This window comes from Scomber japonicus, chromosome 19 (assembly GCF_027409825.1).
Source record: "Scomber japonicus isolate fScoJap1 chromosome 19, fScoJap1.pri, whole genome shotgun sequence".
Lineage (NCBI taxonomy): Eukaryota > Metazoa > Chordata > Actinopteri > Scombriformes > Scombridae > Scomber > Scomber japonicus.
Window position 1 is genome coordinate 1,260,247 of NC_070596.1, and position 22,906 is coordinate 1,283,152.

General features: G+C 39.5%; 1 protein-coding gene across 1 annotated transcript; it reads left to right on the forward strand.

The window, feature by feature from the left end:
• Positions 1-210: 210 nt before the first annotated feature.
• On the forward strand, positions 211-22,028 carry ptpa (protein phosphatase 2 phosphatase activator). The gene is made up of 10 exons (XM_053339780.1): positions 211-267; positions 1,449-1,552; positions 1,699-1,785; positions 2,535-2,660; positions 3,340-3,457; positions 5,746-5,845; positions 7,272-7,396; positions 7,921-8,021; positions 14,865-14,972; positions 20,921-22,028. The coding sequence occupies exons 1-10, from the start codon at positions 243-245 to the stop codon at positions 20,993-20,995; spliced, it is 969 nt and encodes a 322-aa protein (XP_053195755.1). The 5' UTR covers positions 211-242; the 3' UTR covers positions 20,996-22,028.
• The last annotated feature ends 878 nt before the right edge of the window (positions 22,029-22,906 follow it).

Here is a 22,906-nt window from a genome sequence, read left to right on the forward strand (position 1 = left end):
TGTATTAGGGCGTTTATTTTTGATACTTTCACAGTATTTAGGCCCATCTAAGTAAAATGTCGAGTGTAGGACTTCATTTATTCATTTATTATGGTGATAACGGGCATCCACAAAGAGAAAGTGGTAGAAAGTGGCCGTGTGTTTTTGTACACAGAGGTGTCATACACTATTGAAGCAGCGGGGGCAGTAATGGCTGCTTTAAATCTGTTTCAAAACTCACGAAGGAGACTGTTAGCCTCGCTATGGCGGAAACAGAGCAGCAGGGAGGTAAATATGTACCTGTGTGTTTGTGCGTTCAGCATGGTTAAGCTCTGTGTCTCTTCTTCACTCACGCGTTGTAAGCTGTGCAGGTTAGCAGGTTAGCAGGTTCACTGCACTCAATGCAACGCAGTAACTTTAGTAACTCTCGTAGGAAAACACAGAAACCATGTCTCCGCTGTTCTCAATCAAAGCTACAGAGGTTTTAATTACATTTCTGCTGGTAGTCATTTAGACGCGTTATAACTCTACAACTGTGCACCAACTTCAGCTCGTATTTGAAGTAATGCGTAGTTAGCAGTCGTTGTCAAATGATATTTATTTAGCATGTTTGTAGGTGTAGTGGCTGGGTATGTTAGCTAGCAAAACAATGTAGTAAATTGACAAGAGAACCGCTTTATTTTACTATAAGAATATTATTAGCGCACCAAACTGTATTTAAAAGTTGATAATAGTTCAATTATTCCACACATATATATGTACTTATATTATATATACAGTATAAATCATATGCGCTTTGCAAACGCAGACCAAACACGCACCAAGATTGATATGACGTATGTTGATAAGGTGTTCACATTAATTAAACCTTTGGTTACCGTAAACATTGTAATAAAAGAGCAACTCAATGTAGAAACGTAGTATTACACTTTCATTAAGTTGGTTAAACCCAGATATTCTGACTTAATTGATTTACTGACTCCCATTACTCCTCAATGTGAGTCAAGCTCAGAAATACTGGATGCTACATTCCCCATAATGCAATAATGTAAGAGCATCTTTACGGTATGTTCCTTCAGTGGTAAACATCTACATCTTTGAAACTCTAGTTAATAACAGGGTTTTTGTTCAAACTCTACAGTCAAAACAGAAAGGACACACACTTAATATTATATACAATGGTCAATGAATTCACTTATTTGGACAACGTTAAAGTTAATGACAAACTATTTGCTTGCAGTTTATTTTATTTGATTGCTTTTATCTTTCTATTGTGTACTTTATCTTTTTATTGTGCTTATATTGTGTTATCTATTTATTGTGTTTTATCTTTTTGTGCAGCACTTTGGACAACCTTGTGTTTGTTAAAATCGCGCTATATATAGCTGTATATAAATAAAGTGGGTTGGATTGGAATGAGATTAATATAAGGGTAAATGAAACAATCCCCTTTTACCTTTTTCTTTTAGGGTCCAACCCTGAGGATGAAGCACCTGAAGCCAACACCATCTTCATGGTACCCAAAAAAGAAATCAGCATGGTACCCGACATGGGCAAGTGGAAGAGATCTCAGGTAGGTTCCTCCTTACTACTGTGTGCACACATGTCAAAATCCAGATGTTTTTAATCTGACATCCTTATCGCAATCAGTTATTGTAGCAGTTTAGCTGACTGCACATCTGGATACCCTCCAGTTATCAATATCTCTCCTCTTTACAGGCGTATGCTGACTACATGGGCTTCATTCTGACACTGAATGAAGGTATAAAGGGGAAGAAGCTCACATGTGAATATAAAGTATCTGAGGTATGTTGCTATTGTGGCCTGTGAGACTCTGCTTCTTGGTGTGTTGATAGCCTTTTATATTCTTAAGGGTTCTTATCGTTGGGGTTTAGAGGATTGATTCACATTTGTAGCTACAGTTTCCTACATTTCCCATAATGTAAGAGTGGGTTGGTGCTTACAGGTTCAACTTCTAACACTACTTAGATGTGGATTTTAACTATTTCTTACAAAAACACTTGGAGGGAAAAGGTTAGCCTAACTTAAGGTCCACTTCCTAGCTTTTCCTGGAGCTTTCAACCTCACTTCATGGTCTTCATAAATGGATAGAGCATCATCACTGATATCTAAGCCTGACTAAATGCTGTGACATTTAGCATGGATGATGATGGCCCCTAGAAGGTGAATCTTTGGGTGAATTTGTTAAATTTCCACATTACAGTAAAAGTCAGTGTTTTAAAGCTCAAGATTGAGTTTAAATAATACTGTCTGCAGAGTTTAGGTCTTAATTTGGTCTTATGTTGTAGTGTGGATGGGAAAATTGAGCTTTTCCAATACAATGAAATTGTAAGTGAGAGAGTAAGAGGCTACAGAAGCAGCTGTGTGTGAGCTCAATATTCAGATTGACTGTTTGTTATTTGTTTCTGACTGACATGATACTGATGTTTATCAGCATAAACAGCGTTGCTACAGCGTTGCTACAGCGTTGCTACAGCGTTGCTACAGCGTTGCTACAGCGTTGCTACAGTCTCTTTTGTGTTGCTGTGTGACAGACAGTGGAGAAGTTACTAGATCTTTTGGGGACTCTGGACAGATGGATAAACGAGACCCCTCCTGTCGACCAGCCGTCACGCTTTGGTAATAAGGCCTACAGAACCTGGTACGGCAAACTAGAACAGGTTAGTACACACACACACACACACACACACACTCACATTCACAAAAACTCAGCGCATTTACTAAAAAAAATCTGTGTGTAACTGATTGAGATCATTCTTGTATGTGTAATGTAGCTGTAACTTCACATCAGTTCCTAACTATAAGTCTAAGTTCACACCAGCTGTGTCTCAGGAGGTAGAGCAAGTCCTAATTATGAATCAAATGTATTTGTATAGCACCTTTCACACAGGTTATAGTGCAGTTTTTAAAATTGACTGACAAGGTTATAATGAGATGGTGCAATAGAATAAAAAATAGATAATAAAACCAACAATATATATGACATCATGAGTGTCAAAGTGACATTATGAAATAAAACTTGAGAGAGGAGGTATCATTGAAAAAAAATGCTATTATGAAATACATAGCAGCCAGTCAAAAAGTACAGAAGATGTCTAAATCTAATTTTACAAAAACTACATAGAGTAAGGCCACATCAACATGTATTGATTGTTAGGCAGATGCAGGGAGTGACACAGTACCAGCAGTAGCTTCATGCATCATTTACCCTCTACATTAAGAGAGCAGAACAGACAACAGTATTTAGTGTGGATCAGTCACACTACACTGATGAATTGTGTGTGTGTGTGTGTGTGTGTGTGTGTGTGTGTGTGTGTGTGTGTGTGTGTGTGTGTGTAGGAAGCAGAGGCCTTGGTGTCAACAGTCCTCCCTGCTGACAAACATGCAGCAGCTCCAGAGATAGCCGTCTATCTGAAAGAGGCTGTGGGGAACTCCACCAGGATAGACTATGGAACAGGTAACAGAGCTATTCATGTTTTTTTTTAATTTCAGTCCATAATTTTACTTTATAATTAATTAAAAATCAGAAACATCCTATTTGAGTCTAATTAGGGATACTTGTTCCATATCATCTCCTCTTATCTCTCCCTCTTCCTTTCTTATCAAAATACCCCAAAAAATCTGACTGTCATACAGTCATAACAAATTAGCTGGTGTTGTACTGTCCATGTGTGAAAGTACACAAGGATCTCTGTTATATAAATGTCATCATCAGATCGTGCATGCGTAGGTTCTGTGTGAACATCTGCTACCTCCCAATTTGGGACACTCCACTCCACATAGACTCCACAAAGGAATGCTGTATAAACAGAACTGCTACACATCCATGGTGTCCACAGCTGTCCATGTACATGTCTGTTTGGGAGGTTATTTGGGGCAGTTGGAGCTATATGTGGAGCCCATGTATACACCTTCTGATGTTGAAACTACGTCATCGTCATGTACTTGTGGAAGCAGAAAGTATTATTCCAGCTTAAAGTTGAAGTATGTAACTCTGACACCAAGCGTTTAGAAATGGTACTGCGGCTCACGTTCAAAACACTGGAGAGAGCTGTTAATCCTCGCCCCCTCCCTGCCAGAGTCTACTTCACGCGGGTTGCCAGTTGTTGGACGTGATCCTGCATATCCTCCTCCGTATCAGCGGTTGCAGCTGAGTGCTGTATGACGCTGTAACCGTCTCCATGTTTCGAAGGCATCTCCTATACATCCCCTTGTTTTGTTTCTCAAATTGTCACAACGTATTTGAGAGTCATATTGAGGTTTTTTTGGTTTTGTAACATCAGACATTATCTGCAGTGTTCCTAGCTGCAGCTCAGTGGCAACCATAGACTGTATATAAGAAATGGACGTAACATCCGTGACGTCACCCATTGGTTTGTGGACTGCTGCTCGGAAGCCAATAGTTTCGAATCTAGGCAGCGCCATCTTGAGAATTTCAGGTGCATGCTGGGAAAAAAAGAACACGGATTCTACTTATATGGGCATGAGGCGGAGTCATGGACGGAAGTATGGGCGGGACTAACGGCGGAGCGGGGAGGCTGCGATTGGTTGCGAGGGCTGGATCTCAAGGACATTGGTCAATCACCCTGTCAATCAGGACGTAGCCACGCCCTAATGCATACCCTGCTTTATCGTCACATATAAAATCAGGGAGGCCAAAATGTCACAAATGAACATCATACTGCATTGAAGAAGGCTTTAAACTAGCGATTGAGACCATAAAGACATTTTGAAAACGTTTACTGAGGTTAGAAATCAAGTGAGAAGTTGGTGAATTCTCCATTGACTTGTATAGAGCCGGAAGTCTTTTTGAACACAAAACGGTCGCCCCCTGGTGGCCTTTTGATAGAATGCAGCTCTAAGTTACTTCCGCATTGGCTTCTTTTCAGAGGATAGGTACTCCCCGCCTGGTGGCAACTGGCAACCTGGCTGCTGAAATGCTCCTGACTTTGTGATTGGTAGATAGGTGGTGGGTGGAGCATCAGTACTGACTCGGTGATTGGTAGATAGGTGGTGGGTGGAGCATCAGTACTGACTTGGTGATTGGTAGCTAGGTGGTGGGTGGAGCATCAGTACTGACTTGGTGATTGGTAGCTAGTTGGTGGGTGGAGCATCAGGCCAAAACACAGAATGACAACATAAACATTACTTGAGGGCTGCAACTGAACTTTTCAAATGTGAATATTCTGGCTGGACTACTACTGTCAGTGATATCAGTGTTTGAAATTAACATGATTCCTTAATGTTTGGTGATATTTAGGGCAATTTTATGATTACTTGGAATATATGTTACATACAGCTACTTTAACAAAAACAAACCCACCATATCTTATGTTTAAAGAGTGAGTAAATAGCCAAATCTATCACTCCAAAGAATTCAATTCCTTTGGCTTCAGCATTGAAGACATTTGGACAAAGCACAAAATGTCCATTTAAGATAAAGCTGGATAAACAATAAAAATAATAACAATAAAGTTTGAGCAGGAGAGAAAGTGAAAGTGGTAGTATTACCAATGGTGTTATATACTGTGAACTAAAAGTAACATCATTGATAGTAGCAGTAGTAAGTTGTAAGTTAAAAGTAGTACTAGTAACTTGATATTGTTAGTTTTATTCATCATATTAGTGCCAAATTCACAAAGTTGCAGTATGATAAATGTAAGTATTGTGAATTTGAGCGAAGCACAAATGAAACTCCGCACACATCCACTTCTTCATGTGTTACTTGTATGTTTGTCTCCTCAGGTCATGAAGCTGCGTTCGCTGCGTTCCTCTGCTGTCTCTGTAAGGTGGGAGCTCTCAGGGTCGATGATCAGCTAGCTATCGTTTTTAAGGTTTTTAACAGGTGAGCTGCTGCTGCTGATGCTGCTGCTGTAATGTGCTATACAGTTAATGTGATTGTTTTTTTTTATTTTTCTAATACACAGGAAGTGATGTGACTTTGCTTCTTAAAGGAAAATTCTCTTTGTTTTTTTTTAAGTATAGTTTTGGGGCTTGTTGCCTTTAATGTACAGGTTAGTAGAGAGAGACAGGAAATGGGAGGCAGAGAGGGGGGCAATGATATGCAGGATAGGACTACTCGGTGCAGGATTCGAATCAGGGTCGCCTGCAGTGAGGACTGTAGCCTCAACACATGGGGCGGGTGCTCTATCCACTGAGTTAAACACCGTTTTTTAACCTTGGATCTTATTCTCATATTTGTAGTCATTTTAAATACACTGGTTACACTGTTCTCTAATACCGCTTCGAAGCAATTTTCACAGTCTAGTGTATTCCATAATTCACCACGGTATATTGCACAACAACAGTCCAGTTGTGCTGGTAGTGCTCCAATTGATTGGTTTTAGGACTGATAATAATGAAGACACAAGAATAACTGAAGTTTGTGAAAGTTGGTTAACATTAACAATGAATATTTTCTTGTCTGTAATTATATAAATCTGCAATATACATGAATTCTTTATACTATATACAAGTGTGCAATGTTCCTGGGATTAAACAGTAAGGACAGCCTCAGTCTTATTAGTGGGAGCTGTGGTGTTGTACAGTCTGAAGGCTGACGGTATGAAAGAGCACCCCAAGTGCTTTGAGGGGGGCTCGTCCTTGACTAAAGATTCTGTGAAAATATCAATTGAGAAACAAGTCTAGTCTTGTTGAGGGTTAGGGTCTGTCGAGGACATTGGCCCTACATACCATGTCCATGATCAAAGATTTTGATAATGTTCCATTCAAATTGATATCTTACTGTCTCATTTGTGTAGCTTAAATTAAACCTTTGTGCCTCTTGATAACTTGATTTAATTTCTCTTCTCAGCTCCTGAATGTGAATTTTTTGGTGTGTAATACTGTTCGGTTGATGCTACTGTACTCTTAGTTCAACAAATCATCTGAGCTCCATTGTTCGATGTACAGTATTTATATTTGTATGAGTGATGGGATGTCCTTATGGGTATCCCAGTGAACTCTGATAAATGTCTACACTCATACAGGCACTTGGACACTGTGATAGTAACTGGAAATATGTCACCTAAGTAGCCATTTGACATGTGGGTATTGGGATGCACCTAGTATGTATAGGGGCAAGCAGCACAATTTGATCGTCCAACACGGCTCCATGCTAGATGATAAAGCCCAGTGTGTTGTCCTCATTCAAATGAAAATAATGGTTGCTTTTTTTGTCCACCCAAGGATAATGTCATATCGACCATGACCCTGAGTGTTAGTATTGATCTGTCTATATTCTGTTTGTATGTACTGTGTGTTTTTTGCAGGTATCTTGAAGTGATGCGAAAGCTCCAGAGGACCTACAGAATGGAGCCAGCTGGAAGCCAAGGTGTGTGGGGCCTGGACGACTTCCAGTTTCTGCCATTCATATGGGGCAGCGCCCAGTTTGTAGGTAAGAACCTCACTCTAGCCAATCAGAAAGAACGATGACAGGGCCGTGTTTATCTGTCTTGTGTGGAAAAAGGCTTATGAAGTCTGGCTCAAGGCTTTTGATAAAGACATGTAATGAAGGCAGGTATGATGGAGGTTTAAAGTCTCAAAGAACTTCAGAGATAGAATAAAATGTTTTTAAAAAAAAACCTTAACATTAAACAACATTAAAGACACAGTGGGGACTCAAGGTTTGCACACTGTTTCTATGAATGTGTTGGTAATGTAGCATCTGTATTTGTGAAGATGACAAGTGAAAGACATTAAGTCTACTCAGCAGATTAGAAGTCATTGTTATAGCTGGGTTCCTAGTGTGCAGTGGTGCAAGGTTCACATATGACACCACATTCACATGACTGTCTGCTTCCCACCATCTCCTCACTGCCGTGACTTGCGGTTGAGCTCAGTAAATGTGAAGGTAAACAGTGACACCCGGTGGTGAACGTGTGCACTTACAGCTCCGGTCTGTTCCCCCTTGCTTCTCAGATCACCCGACACTGGAGCCGAGGCACTTTATTGACGAGAAGGTGGTGAACGAGTATCACCCAGACTACATGTTTCTGGAATGCATCAAGTTCATAAACGAGGTGGGAAAACAAAACTCTAAACGCATCAAATCACAATCGTCACCTTTCCTTCTTCCTTTTCTTTTTTTTATTTGCTTTTTATTTTGCTCAAACACACTGGATTTTACACACAGTCAGTACACAAGTACTCATGATCTCAAAACCCATTTATGCAATATATTCTCTTTTTTTATGCTTGTAATGTTTTTATAGTGTCAATAGTGTTAAAAGGATTTTAACTGAACTTGGTGACATTGTACTCCAGAATATTACATGGACAAAATAACACACATCAAGAAGACTTTAAAGCTGCTCTAATCAATATTTTACGGGGTCATTAAGGGGTCACTCATAACAACAATAATAATATTAATGATGATGATACCCCCAAAGAACTATCATGTGACTCAGCAGCTTTATAGAGCTTCTTAGCATCTTTTAGCAGCTAAACAGACAGATATTTGTTTCAGCAGTTGGTGAAGAGCAAAGTATAGGTAAGAGGAGATGGAATATTAATGATAATAATAAACTTTATTTATAGAGCATACAAGGGATGTAGCTCAAGTGCTTTACAGTGAAAACAATGGCAAATATACAAATAAAATAATGAAATTAGACAATTCGTAAATATGAGACTATCCGTAAAAATAAGTTAAAATGACACTAGTTAAGTCAGATTAAATAAATAAATAAAAACACATCTCTAACTATTTAATGAAAAAACTAAAAAGGAATTACTAAAAATACCAATTCAAATAGAATTGAACTAATAAAACAATATATATATTTATATATGTAATAAATAATAATGAAAAACTTTATGTGCCAAACCAGACTTATTGGACTTCTATTCATTTGGTGGCCAGAAATGAAATTAATTCGGTGTGATGTCTGCATCAGCTTTGTTATAACAGCTTCATAAAGGGAACGATGTGTCAGTGTTGTGTTTACAGCTTGGTCCGCTGACCCCAAGTGGCCAAAAAAATGATAGCGTCCGTAAGAAGGTTTAAGTCAGACACCTTTTTTAGTTTTTCCACGAAAAACATATTTTCTGACAAAATCTAGTAATGTGTATCCATGCTGCTACGTTTGTTTGTGCAGGTTTTTTAGATATCCTGCCTCTGAGATTTCTGGGGCGATTGGAATTTTGTTTGTCCTGCTTACAGCATTAAAAAAATGACATTTAAGAATTCAACAGCAACATCTCTTGTTTTTTCCAGGAATAGTCTCCCTGGTAGTCTGATACTCTGGATAATCCACAGAGCACACTGTGAACAGTTTTCTTTGGTAACATTTGTTCAGTAAAAAGTAGATCCAATAAAAAAGATATAACAGTGTTGTCTGATGATGAGAAAATAAATGACTTGAATGCAAACTTTTTTTCTAAAGAGTGAAAGCCAAACAACATTTTGAGACTAATTGAAATAACAGCAGGAAAATCCATGTCCCAATAATTGTTTAACTCAGATTTATAAGTAAAAACTCAAAAGTTTGTTTTTATTGGCTGCTATCACATCAGCCCCCGGACTTTCCCACAGCTTTCCTGCTGTTTTACTGTAAGTTTTATTTTTTTCTTTAAATGTTTGTTCCCTGAACCAAAAGGAGATCGAGAACAATCTGACAGTCCTGCGTTACACCTGGAAGTGTCCAAATATGGACTACCGCCCCCTGATGGACATTCACCTCTCTGTGTTGAATTCTGCCAATTTCTTTAAATATATTTAAAAAGAGAAATCTCACCTGCTCTCACTGTTTACTGTTTTCTATGACTTTACCCAAAGAGATGTAGGTCATCTAATTACATATAAATGTATATATGACAACATGTGTACTAATGAGGATGTTGTGCTGATTTTTAGCAGTCAGGAGTAAATTGTGGGTCCGCAGCTTGAACGCGGTTTTGTTCAGGAAGGAGCAGACGAGGGGAGAGGCAGATGGATTCTGTTGGTCGCCTGCCAGAGCAGGAACCGTGCGCTTTGTTTTTGCTTTTTGGGAGGAAAAGGAGGGGAGGGAAGTAGAGGAGGGCGTTGGTTGAGCGAGCTACATCCTTTTCCTCATTCCCACTCAGACGCACCGCCTCCTTCCCTAGTTCCCCCTCATCATCCTCCTCCTCCTTCCTCCCCCTCCTGCTTGACCTCTCCCTCCCTCCCTCCCTCCCTCCTTCCCTCCTTCCTCCTCTTCCTCCTCCTCCTCCGCACGGTCATGAAAGGATGCTGCTGTTGCGTCGAGAGGCCTCCGCGTTTCTCCTCATCCATGACTCCCACTTTTCCTTTCTATGTGACTTTTGCCTTTTTCTTTGTTAGTTTTGGTGACTTTTTTTAGTTTTAGAGCTAAAAACAATGGAGAATATATTGGTAACTGTTTTAATAATTGATAATAATCATTTAGTCATTGTTCCTTTCCTTTTTTTTCTGGTAATTTTATTCACTTTTTCCTGGCATTTAAAATCTGTTAATTGGCAACTACTAGCAGTTCATTGCAGCTCAAACTATTGTTTTAGGTATAAATGAAATTCAATGAGTGGTCCAGACTTTTCATATGAGTCATCAACAGGCCATCTGGGTTTCTTTACAGGGCAGATAATATCACATATCATAAAACAGGAAAACCATAAAATAGTCAAAACCATGAAATAGGGATAAAATGTAGAATCAACAACATAAAGGGATAAGGAGTACAGTCAGTAAAACTATAAGAAAGCCTTTACATGAGTTTTAAGAAGCGTTTTAAAAGATGAAACTCATTCTGTTTGCCTGAGATACTCAGACAGCCAGTTCCATAACAGAGAAGGCCCAGTTAGATCTGTCACCATAACTACTTTTATCGGACGATATATTGCCTCAGAAATAACATGATAAACGACATTATTATCATTTGAAGATCATTTTATACCACTGATATAATGATAATATAATAGTATAATAATGTAAGGTGGGTGGGGGGTGGGATTGGAGAGTGGTTGACTGTCATCATGGTTGGGGACAGAGTTATTTCCCTTGAATTCTTCTACAGTCTCCACTCAGGACTACACAGTGAGGAATGGAGGACACTACTAGCTTAGCTAATGTAACATGAATAGCCTCTTAGCTGCTAATGTGAAGTGTGGCAAAAAAAAGGTCATGTAGGCCATGTATCATATGATAAGTCCATATATAGACATGATGATGCTGATACGTTTAGTGTACGGTAAGTCGATAACGTCATTATTGTGATAGGACTAGGACCAATAGTTAATTAATTTGGAGTTTGAATTTGGTAGCAAAATGATTTAATATATGTTCTTCTCACTCCCTTCTTATGCTCTTAATGTCTTCATAGTGTCAAAGAGGTTTGATTGAACTCGGTGGTATTGTACTTTATTGCATTATATGGACAAAATAACAAACACCTAGAAGACTTGAAAGCTTGTATACCCTATAGTGTATCTGAATGAATTTGGAGTTTATATGTGGTACCAAAATGAGCTAAACTAAAATATTTAACCAAGACAGACTTGATGCAAAATTAATTATCTGCAGGAGCTTGTGCTTTTCAGTAGTCCGGGATCATCCTGTGTTGCAGGTGATAGCTACTCTAGTATCTTTGCGCCTCACATATTAGTCATTTAATGGCCATCACTGACACTGCTAAATGTGTGATGTTTTTCTGACAGCAGTATGATTTGGTAGCAATTTTTTTTGCACAGATGGAACTCATCAGGTTGAAGAAACAAGCGATTTACACCAATTTTGTTTAGATACGAGAGGTTGTAATCCAAGAGGCAAACCTCACACAAAAAAGTCAGATTTTGTATAAGGTGTTCCATGAGTCTCACTCTGTGTGTCCTTTCAGGCCTGACAAATATTTTGAATGCATTTTCTTCTTCATAAAACATTTAGGACGCCAATTTTTAATGTTTTAAATCCTGCCTCTACGTTCACTTGCCTGCAGTCGTCTTCTTCTTCGTTGCCTTTTTTTGGCACATTACTACAATTCTTTGCACATTGCCGCCACTAACAGTTAATCAAAGAAATAGTGTGACTTGCATTATCTTCTTGCCCTCAAAATGTGACAGATTTAGTATCAGAATGCACGTTTATCACCATAGCAACAAGACCTCACCTTCGCTTGTGAAATCAGCTTGTGTTAATGTATTAAAAAAAAAAAATTCTTTTGTTTTTGTTGCAGGAAAAAACAAAGGCAGACTTTCTTTATTTTTGATTGTGTTACTAGTCTCATTCAGTCTCATCTGCTGGCTTGTTTTTCCTCTTTTGTTTACTCGGACAGGCCTGTGAGCATGCAGCGCTCCATATGTACACTCCAGTATTTCCCTCCTATTCACACACATGTGGATACTTCAAACTCATGCTCTTTTTTTAATTCACACACAAGGCTCGTGTGTGTGTGTGTGTGTGTGTGTGTGTGTGTGTGTGTGTGTGTGTGTGTGTGTGTGTGTGTGTGTGTGTGTGTGTGTGTGTGTGTGTGTGTGTGTGTGTGTGTGTGTGTGTGTGTGTGTGTGTGTGTGTGTGTGTGTGTGTGTGTGTGTGTCGTCCTAAACATGAGTCACTTCCTTCCCCACATGCTGCTGTGAATCACTCCTTCCTCCAGGGAATACGGGCTGTCTCCACCCCCCTCCTTTTTTCCTCCCTCCTCTATGCCCTTCCCCCATGTGTTCTCATGCGAGGCCCTGGAAAGTGTCTAGAGCAGTGTGAGTGGAGGGGAGGTTGATGAGGAGGAGGGGGGGGGGAGTGGATGGAAAAAGGAGGGGGTGTTAGATTGATGCCCCAGGGTCTGGGTTTGGGTTCCTCAGCCTCTTGGGAGAAAATGGTGGGAAAACGGTCTACGGCCCTTACTTCATTCATACGTTCATAAAGTCATGCATTTGCTTTTGTCAGTCTAAGTTGTTCCAGTTGTCCACTTACTGTTCCTCCACATGTGCTTATTTCTTGTCTATGTGTAAACTAGCACACTCGTTGATTCCAGAATGTATTATTATTCAGGAGGTTGCCAGAATAACAATCAGGCCTTTGTTCTTCATATTCTTCTTATTATATTGATTAAATTGCAGACAGCAGTCATCAGTATGTGTTTTTCATGTCATTTTTAAAGCCATCGAAGAAAGAAGTCACGTATTCTATCTTTCTTGTATTTTTCTTTATTTTTCATTTTACAGACATTATCTTCAGAAGACTAAAACTTAAAATCAACAACAAGAAATGCACCGTCACAGCTTCAGAAACACTCCCGAAGTTCAATATGTTTTATAAGATCATCTGCACACTTCTCAGTTGGCTTTCTAAACATCACTAGTAGGGGGCACTATTGGGTGATGGTGAGTGCAGCTTTAAAGTTACTAGTCATTGACTAGCCTGCCAGTGTAGAATCAATAAACCCCACAGGGACACAGCTCATAGCAACAAATTGATTTTTTTTATAAGATCAAAAGTTAGGACTTATCTATAAGGAAATCATTTAGAAATAAAAAGGAGGTTTTGCTAACAATTCTGTCTCAACCCTATATTTTACACATATGTCTTATAACATTGTCCAGCCTTATTTTTTTTGTCATTGATGTTCCTCTTCCAAAACAACAAACCCCAAAGCTCTACACAGCATTTTGGCATGTTTCAGCTTGTTTTGGTTTTAGGGTCTGATTGCTCACTGACGCCCCACAGTGGCCAAAAAATGAATGAATGGTCTTAGAATGGCACAAATAAATCTTTAAACATCCCCTCCAGACATATCTAAAGACATACAAATACTCTAATCATTTTTCTAATGGGTTTTTCACACAAACTTTCTCATGTAAAAATCCAGAATCTATGAATATTCTATCGTATTGAATGTTTTAAAATACAAGATGTGTTCTATGTCTTTGTAAAGTTCATTCTCAGTGTTTGTGCACTGACTTCAAGTTTCCACGTCACACTGACCAGAATTGGCTCTGAAATCATTTTGATGTCACAAATCCTGCTAAGAAGATATTTGATGAGCACAGAGAAACTTCCCTCCTTCAGGTTAATGTAAAAACAAACTCTGCATGTACATCATTCTGCTCTGAGAAGATCAAACATCCAACTGAAGGAACAATAAGCAAAACACATCTTTGAATGGAGGAGGACTTTAACCATATGCAGGATTTAAAAACTAGTTCTGATCTCACTACCAGGACTGTGGGATCATTTAAACACCACTGCTACCTTCAGATTCCTTTCTGCTAAAAGCTCAACATCTTCCTTTTTATATGCAGTAGGATCTGTTTCTGTTCAGGACGTATTAACTGACAGAGTTTACTTTATTATCAATAGCTGGAGGCAGCACTGCATTTCTCACATTCCCTTCCCGAATCTGTAGTTCCATTTTAAAAACTCTAAAACAGACTGAAAAGGCAGATTATTGATTGTGAATGATGAACTTGAATTAAGTTATTTTCAATAGATTCCAATGGTGACCCACTTTCACTGTGTAAAAAAAAAACACAACAAAATCAGATATCCCGTTGAAACTTCTCAAACCTCCTCAGCGTACTCCATTCCTCTACTGCTCATCAATATGCTCGGTATGTTCCAAACTCTCATAGTTTCACCAAAATAAGGCTTTTCTGTCGTGAAGACACACCACCATTGGAATCCGTTGTCACTGAGTCAAATCAAGCTGACTAAAGCTTCTGTTCTCCATCAACGGAGAAAATCTTCACTTTTTAAAAACTGCCCTTGTGGCCTACAGGGGGAGTGTTTGATAGTCTGAAGACTGATTTTGTCACTCTTAAGGTTTCGAGAGGATTATTGAAAGGTTGAAAAACTATCCTGTTTTTAAAAAAATGATTCTGACACCAGAGAGGCCTCACTTTCCCCTTTTCTTTCTCACTTTTTCTCTGTTGCATAGATGAAGACGGGTCCATTTGCCGAACACTCCAACCAGCTGTGGAACATCAGCGCTGTTCCTTCCTGGTCCAAAGTCAACCAGGGCCTGATCAGAATGTACAAGGCTGAGGTACGCCTGCTTCTCCTGCTTCTCTCTCTCTCTCTCTCTCTCTCCCTCTCTCTCTCTCTCTCTCTCTCTCTCTGTGTCTGTCTGTCTGTCTGTCTGTCTGTCTGTCTGTCTGTCTGTCTGTCTGTCTGTCTGTCTGTGATCAGTCCAGTTTTTCTTCCTTCTATTTATCAGTCTGATAAATGGTTTGGTGGAGAAAGAGCCCATGCTGGTTTTAAAGTTTTCATAATTTCAGTTTTAGCTCGATTGAAAAAACAGAAAGCACAGCTTGCACAGAAAAGCACAGATACAAAAACTATTAAGAAATCTTTGTCATGCTGTATCTGTTTGGTGGAGTAGTTTGTGGACTCTCCAGTTCTCTTGCTTTCGTCAATGGTAAGTCCTGTGGTGACAGTGTGAAGTTGAATCTGAAGTTATGAATTCTACTTCACCTACACAATCACAAAATCGCTAATCACTGCATATCTGTTGAAATAAACTGACTTCAGGGCCACCAGCAGGTTGATACTAAAGAGTCAGATGAAATGTCTTGACAACTATTGGATGGATTGCCATGAAATTTGGTACAAACATGAATTCCCTGCTCAGGATGAATTAAAGAAACATTTGTGATCTCTTGATGCTTCATCATCAGGTTACATTTTTTCCAAATCTAAATTGCATAAAAAATATGGTGCTCTCTTTCAGTGCATACCTGTTTTCATTCCAAAATGTTTCTTCCATTACTTGATGGCTGTATTTATCAGTTTATAGGGAACAAAACGAAGAAAAAAAAAACGACTTCAAAAAGCATTACCCAACTTTTTATTTTATTACAGGGCTGCAAACATTCAAACTATAATCAACAACAATCTGCCCCCACCAGGACCATGGGATTGTCTCTGTAAAGCATCTTTACATTGATACAACATTTGTATCTTTTGATCAGTCAACTCGTGTGTTCAATTTACAGAGGACCCATTTCTTCACATACTTAAAATTCCAAGACTATTGGTCCTTACTTCCCTGGTTTCCTCACTATTCCTCCTTCTACCTTGGTTGACACCATTTTTAATATTAATCTGTACCTCAAAGGTACCATGTCAAAGTTGTACAATAATATCTGCGTGCCTCCAGTCATTTATGCACTGCTAGATCTGCAGATCTTACTATAGAGATATAGAGACTGTGTCCATATGTCATGTATTGTGCCCCTCACAGAATCTTACAATGCAAAGTAGTTCAGAGTCCACTGGTCTAAAAGCCCACATCTGTCCTGGCACTGATCCAAATTGTGATAGAAGTCACCAAGCACCAGCTAATGTCACCCACATGTTCTGGACTGGTCCCACCCTATCTCTGTTTTAGGGGTCTGTCTTTGAGTCAGCCATCACAGCTACTAACATCCACCCCTCACCCTTAGCTGGCCTGTTTGATCTCCTACCCACTGACCTTCCACTGCTGTCCTAATTTGTTGAACTTGTAGTTTTTCTAACATCACTAGCAAGGTGCGTGTTATTTTGTCTCCCACTTATACCCATTAGAAAAAGCATGCCCTATCCTCTGTGAAATTACAGGAAAATAAACCTTTCCATTGGTGGCGCTAATATACAATTGTCTCAAATTTAGCGACCCTTCTTGGAACATGTCAGGTCATTTCAGATGGATGTTGTCCCCATTGGCTGAGTGACCCCCCCCCCCCCATACTGCTTCAACATCCTGAACCCCCTGGCTAAGTCCTAGTTTCCCTATGCAGTTTCCCCAGTATGTCTAGTATGTTATTGCTTCCAAAATGTAACGTATTGGTTGCAGTTTTATTTTTATTACTTATTCAGAGAGACATGTGAGGGTTTATTGTTTTTGTGTTAAATTCTACAAATAATTAATATATATAATGTGTGTGATACTTACGTTTATGATCAAATACATTCAATACAAATGACATCCATCAACCTCAGGTTTACTTTGTGTTTAGTGCTGAGTAGCAAATTTTGCATTGTAATATGCTAAACTGAGACTACGTTCACATTAAGCCGAATAAATTCTTAAACAGCTTTCGAATTTCAGCTTTTTTTTCTCCAAACACCTTCTTCCACGTTAAAATGCCCAAACAGTTCTACTGTGTGCCGATGACGGAGGAACAAGTTGACCGCAGAAAACCAACGGCAGCTTCTTTACTTTTAGTTTATTTCGAGCAGAGTAAAGTGGCAGGTAGCAACATTTAACCCTAACCAAGCGATAAAGAGAACATTCGCATGAAGCCGTCAGCCATTGTCACTGTTTACTGCCACCTTGTGTTTAGTCACTAATATGACAGCGTTCCTACAAAGCTCAATTCTTCCCAAACCCTAAGCCAGTGTTTGAAGACCGATACACTCTGGAGACTATTTGGAAAAGCTCCTTTTTTGGGCAAGGAAAAGGACGATGAACTAGAGAAATTTAATTGCCAACTCATTTTATGATGCTGCAGCTTTAAGTTCTTTTTTGCCATTGTTATTTCAGTTTCTGTTTTAGTTTAATTACATGAAAGAGAAGCGGTGGTCAAGTGAGATAGAGTCAATAAAGAGAGCGAGCGCCAGTAGTGACAACAAAACCAGTAAATGAGAGAAATAGAACACAATTTTCTGATGGTTTCACAGCAGTTACGTTGTAAAGCACAAATAAACACGCCCACACCTCCACACAACCCTGCAGGAACGTGCTGCCATACCAGATTTGGTGAGAATACAGCGCTAATGATGTCTCTGCTGCCCCTGCACCGCTGCCAGTGATATGAAGAAGGCTTTGTAATGCACGTATTCACATAAAAACTCAACCAAAACCTAGTAAAGCAACACAAGGCCAAGAAACCAGCTTTTTCTTTTTCTTTTTTTTTTACAGCAAGAGTCTGAGCTGTGTAAACTGGATTTCTGTGAATCAGTCACCCTGTTTTAGGAAACAGTGTTTTCTTGTTTACACGACATTTTGAGAAATCCAGTTATGGCAGAAAGACGGCCGTAACCGGGCTCCTTAAGACCGAAACGCTTTCTAACCGATCGGCTGCATGTGCAGAGAGAGAGAGAGAGAGAGAGTGAGAGGGAGAGGCAGGAAAGGGTTAAGAGAGGAATGGAGAGAATGGAATTGTGTGTGTGTGTGTGTGTGTGTGTGTGTGTGTGTGTGTGTGTGTGTGTGTGTGGGCGGTTGGGGGTGGGGTTGGGGGGATGTCTAAACCCGTTCTCCCCGCCTGCATGCCCACATCCTGTGTTTTCCAGAGCAGCCTGTGAGTCTTCCCAAAGAGCTGAGGGGCCAAGCTGTCTGCCTCCCCTCCCCCTCGCCCCCCTCCCTCCCTCCTCCTCTGCCGTTCCCTTCATTAAATCCTCCCCTCCCTCTGTCCCGACCTTCCTCCAAGCCTGGAGCAACCATCAGCAGACTTGCATTCCTCTCTCCCTTTTCCTGGCCCCACACAGGGTTTTTCGGGCAGAGAGTTCTACTAGACCTAGAAAGAGCAGAATCTACCATTTTCTGGGAGAGGAGACGATTTCGTGACCTTTTTTTTCCCCTAGCGTAACCCAAATGCGTGAAATGACAAATACAAACAGTAAAACAATGATGGCTGGAACATTGAACAGAATTCTACAACATGTCTTACTTTATCTCCATACTTGAAATGAAGACGAGGCACCCAGCTCCCACCTTTTGGTCTTATAAGGCCCCTTATAGTGTTTGTTACACATTTACTACAAGTTGTTTTTTTTCTTCTTCAGACAGCCAGTTAATGTCGTTGCACTGTAATAAATCAACTTGCACAGACTTGAAACTTTCTTTTGCATAGATGATTCATCACAGTGAGCTTCATGTGTCATCTTAATGTAGTTAAAGACAAACTAGTCGCAAGTCTCACAAGGTTAATTTGCATTTTGGAGGGAAATGAATGGAATTCAGACTGTCTGGAAGATAGGAAACTGACTCAAAAAGACTTATATTCTACACTTTTCCTATTGTAAATCTTGTGAAACGACTAGAACCAATCAAAACTAACATCTCACCGTACTTTTTGATTCCCTTACCCTGTGTGCTGCGCTCAGCCCTCAAGCCCATTGGCTCCTGCTGAAGATGTAAATCTTTGTATAAAGCTCGCACAGCTGGGCTTTGTAGTTTTTTTTTTTTTTTTTATCTAATGTTACTCAAACAGCAGAAAATAGTACATTTGTTGGGGACTATTTTTCAGCGGTGGATTAATACACATTTGGTGTTTTGGTGAGTATTTCCAGCAGTAGGACAGTGTGTGTGTGTGTGTGTGGGGGGGGGAGTCAAAATAAACTATAGTGAGTGTGTTCAGGCTTTGGATACACACACAACACTTAGGATTATTTCTTCATTGGTTTTGGTTTAACTTAAAACATTAGGCACCTTTTTTTTAAAGATCTAGAGCCCAGAAGTGTTAATTATATCTATGCTAATTGATTTGAATAGGCCAGTTTAATCCTTTTACTGTCTGCCACACAACAGATAAACTGTTAAGGCCTTTAAATGTTCTGTATTAAGATTTATCTCTGATTAATGATCCCTTGGTGATTCTACACATTTTCATTGATGCAATATGTGTTCAGACAACGGTCCTCTGGAGCATGTTGTTCCACCCCAGTTCTGCCCACATGATCATGACTGATAGTGTCACCACACAGACAGGCAGAGCACAAGAGTTCAATTCCACCGCACCCCCCCCCCCCCCCCCCCCCCCCAGCACAACCTCCCCAACCCCCCACCACAGCCACCCGAAAAAAAAAAACCCACCCACCCCCCCGCTCCCTGAAACTGGGTCTGTGTCAGTGCGTACAAAGAGCCTCCTCTGGGCTGGTCTGCGCCATTTTAAACACGTTCAAAGTGAAAAGGGGCTAAGAGTTAACAGCGATGCTCTCCTTCAGGTCAAGGTTAACTCTGTGGGTTTAGGCCTCAGTGGATGTCGGGGTTCAAAGACAAAGGCCTGTCTAGTCACTAAACCTTGAAGAACCAGGAAGTCCCTGTGCTAAATCCTAAATGCTATCACAACATCCAAACCTGCTTATTTTAACTGAATATCAGAGACGAGCTTCAGTCACGCATCACAATGTTTTGGTCACTCACAAGCCAAAACGTCTGAAATAAATAATGAAATAAGAGAAGAATTCAGTGCATTGATATTTTTGTTTTCAATGACTGTTTGTTACAACTTGGGTATCATTTACTTTAGTTGTGATCAAATTTCATTGAGTAAATTACTGCTGAGAAGTGGGAACACAATGACATCACTATGACAACAGTTCTAACAGATGATCCAAACCACTTTAGTTTGAACTAAAACTGAATGTCACCTCACCAGAAATGTCACTAATAATCTCTCATTGTACAGAAAAACTACTGTAAGTTAAGCTAACCCGAAGTTTAGTTTACAACTTGTCTTACAACTCATATTCCTGCCTCACTAGACGTCCTATTAGCAATTTAGCTAACTAGCTTCCACTTACCGAGTCCACTTACAGGACTACTTTTCAAAGTAGTCCTGTAATCTCAGTACTTTGTATGTTACTCTGTGAGTTGAATCATGATTGTGTGTGTGTGTGTGTGTGTGTGTGTGTGTGTGTGTGTGTGTGTGTGTGTGTGTATGTGTGTATGTGTGTGTGTATGTGTATACAATATATGGAGTCAGGGAGCGCTCAAATTATTGATGGAGGCAGCTAACAACGGCACACGCTAGCTGTGCTTGTTGGAGCTGAAGTCCTATAACGAACCACATTAATAGCAGCCAGACATGTATTGGATCAAACAAATTACACTCACAACCATAAAGTCTTATCTGCAGGGGAATGCAGTTTCACCTCAGTTCAATAACTAATGATTAAATGTCTTCTTTTTAGTAAGTATACAAGTCAAAATAAACAGATACGTTGAAATGAACATTAATATACAGATTTGTTTTCTCATTTTTCTCAATCTCTGTCTTCTACCATTTCCAGTGTCTGGAGAAGTTCCCCGTGATCCAGCACTTTAAATTTGGTAGCCTGCTTTCCATCGAGCCGACGAAGCCTTGACGCTCCCTGAGGAACGCCGACGCACACGATGGAAAGACCAAAATCCCAACAACTCGAAACCAACCAGTTTTTCCCCTTCCTTAGGCATCCTCACATGAAAAATACTGCAGTAGCAACAATCAACCACATGTAGTCTGACACACAAACGCATTCCCACATGCACGTGCATGTGGTCATGAAAGCTTGTAAGTCATCCACAACTTAATGCAGAGCATGTTGTGGATGGCCTTTTGTGATTTCAGAGCATCTTTATATTTTTGTCATTTTATTTATATAACGGATAGAGTTTGGATCAGACTCTGTTTTTGATGGATGACATAGCTATTTTTAAATGGATGTGTTTAAAGATGCTTAATGCTTGAGTGTACTTCAAAGTTTGGATCCTCATAAGCAGTAGGCTCATTCACAGAGTGAGTTGATATGATAAGACTGTTTCCTCTGAATCATTCGTCACTTAGGGAATGATTTGAATTCTCCAGAAGCCTTTGTTGGGATTTCTCCTTCAAATGTAGTTATTTTCTTGGTTTTTGCTTTTAAGGCCAAATATTTGAATTGTGTTGCTAATGTATAAATATTTGAGTTGCCCACTTAATCCCAACATGTAATTCACATTAATAATTTGCTAAGAAATAACAGTGTTTGAGTGTTTTTTTTTCTTGCTCAGAGGGGAAAAATGCAAAGAATTGGCATTTTCAACCTTCTGTAACAGCTCATCCAAACTGAAATGAATAGAATTGAATTCAAATAACTAAATGAAAAGTCACTTAGAAAAAAAAAGCATGCAATCTCTGTTGCTTGTATTTTTCCCCCTCACAGTCTGTCCTTTTAACAGTCATTGTTAATGATGTACACCCAACTCTTCATCTGAGTCCCAGCTCCCCCCAGTTGGAAGATAAACCCGTTTTTTTAATCTTTTGAATCGGCTAAACATTGTAAACTAAACTAAACTGTGAATAAATCTTTGTGGTTGTGATGTGCAGCCTTTTTCTCAAAGTTCCATATTTGTTTTTCGGTTTTTAAATGACTATAGTGTTAAATTCTGCCTGGTTTCTGATTGGCCCATTTTGTCTTTCTTTATTGAATTTTTGCGTTATTACTATAAATATTTAATCAAGATTAATCGCATGTCTAATTCTAAATGTATTTTTAAAATATATTTTTCAAGTTTGTAATACTGTTTATTATTATTGAAACAATCCAGATCAATGAAATACCGCATGTTCCAAAAATCTGTCAGTTATGATACCTGTTGGGAAATAGTTACATTCACACACTGGAACACACACACACACACACACACACACACACACACACGAGCACTGAAGAATGTAATGACAGCAAAATACACACACAGTCTCTCTCTCTTCCTTGCTCACACACACACGTGCTCTTACACACACACCTTAGGCGAGCTGGAGGACGTCTCTCTGTATCAGTTGTATGTTTGGTATTTGGGTCAAACACAACACGCGCACGTTAAAAAAAATTAAAATTCATTTGCGTTAACTTTGACTGCCCTAGTTATTACATTAACCTGTTCAACCTGATTTTAATCTGTTGACCTAAATATACACTTGCATTTAAGTTACTTTGTTACGTTAAAGCCAACATGTGTATTGTTTGAAAAAATTCCCAATTTGGTGCCTCCTAATGGTAGCGTGGTGAAAGACAGCAATGCACGAATGATGCTATAATCACATCAATATTGTAGAATGTAACGGTTGAACGTCAGCCTTTTGTTTTTAAATCCCGTACATGTATCTGAAAAATCTTTCAAACAAACCCAGTTGTTTTACTGGTAATAGACTGTGACTTGCTTGTGACCACCAGATGACCCCAGCAGTGAGGCAGATGGATTGTGAGATAAGAGGAAAAGAGTTGAATATTGCATGAGTCTGGATATGTAATACT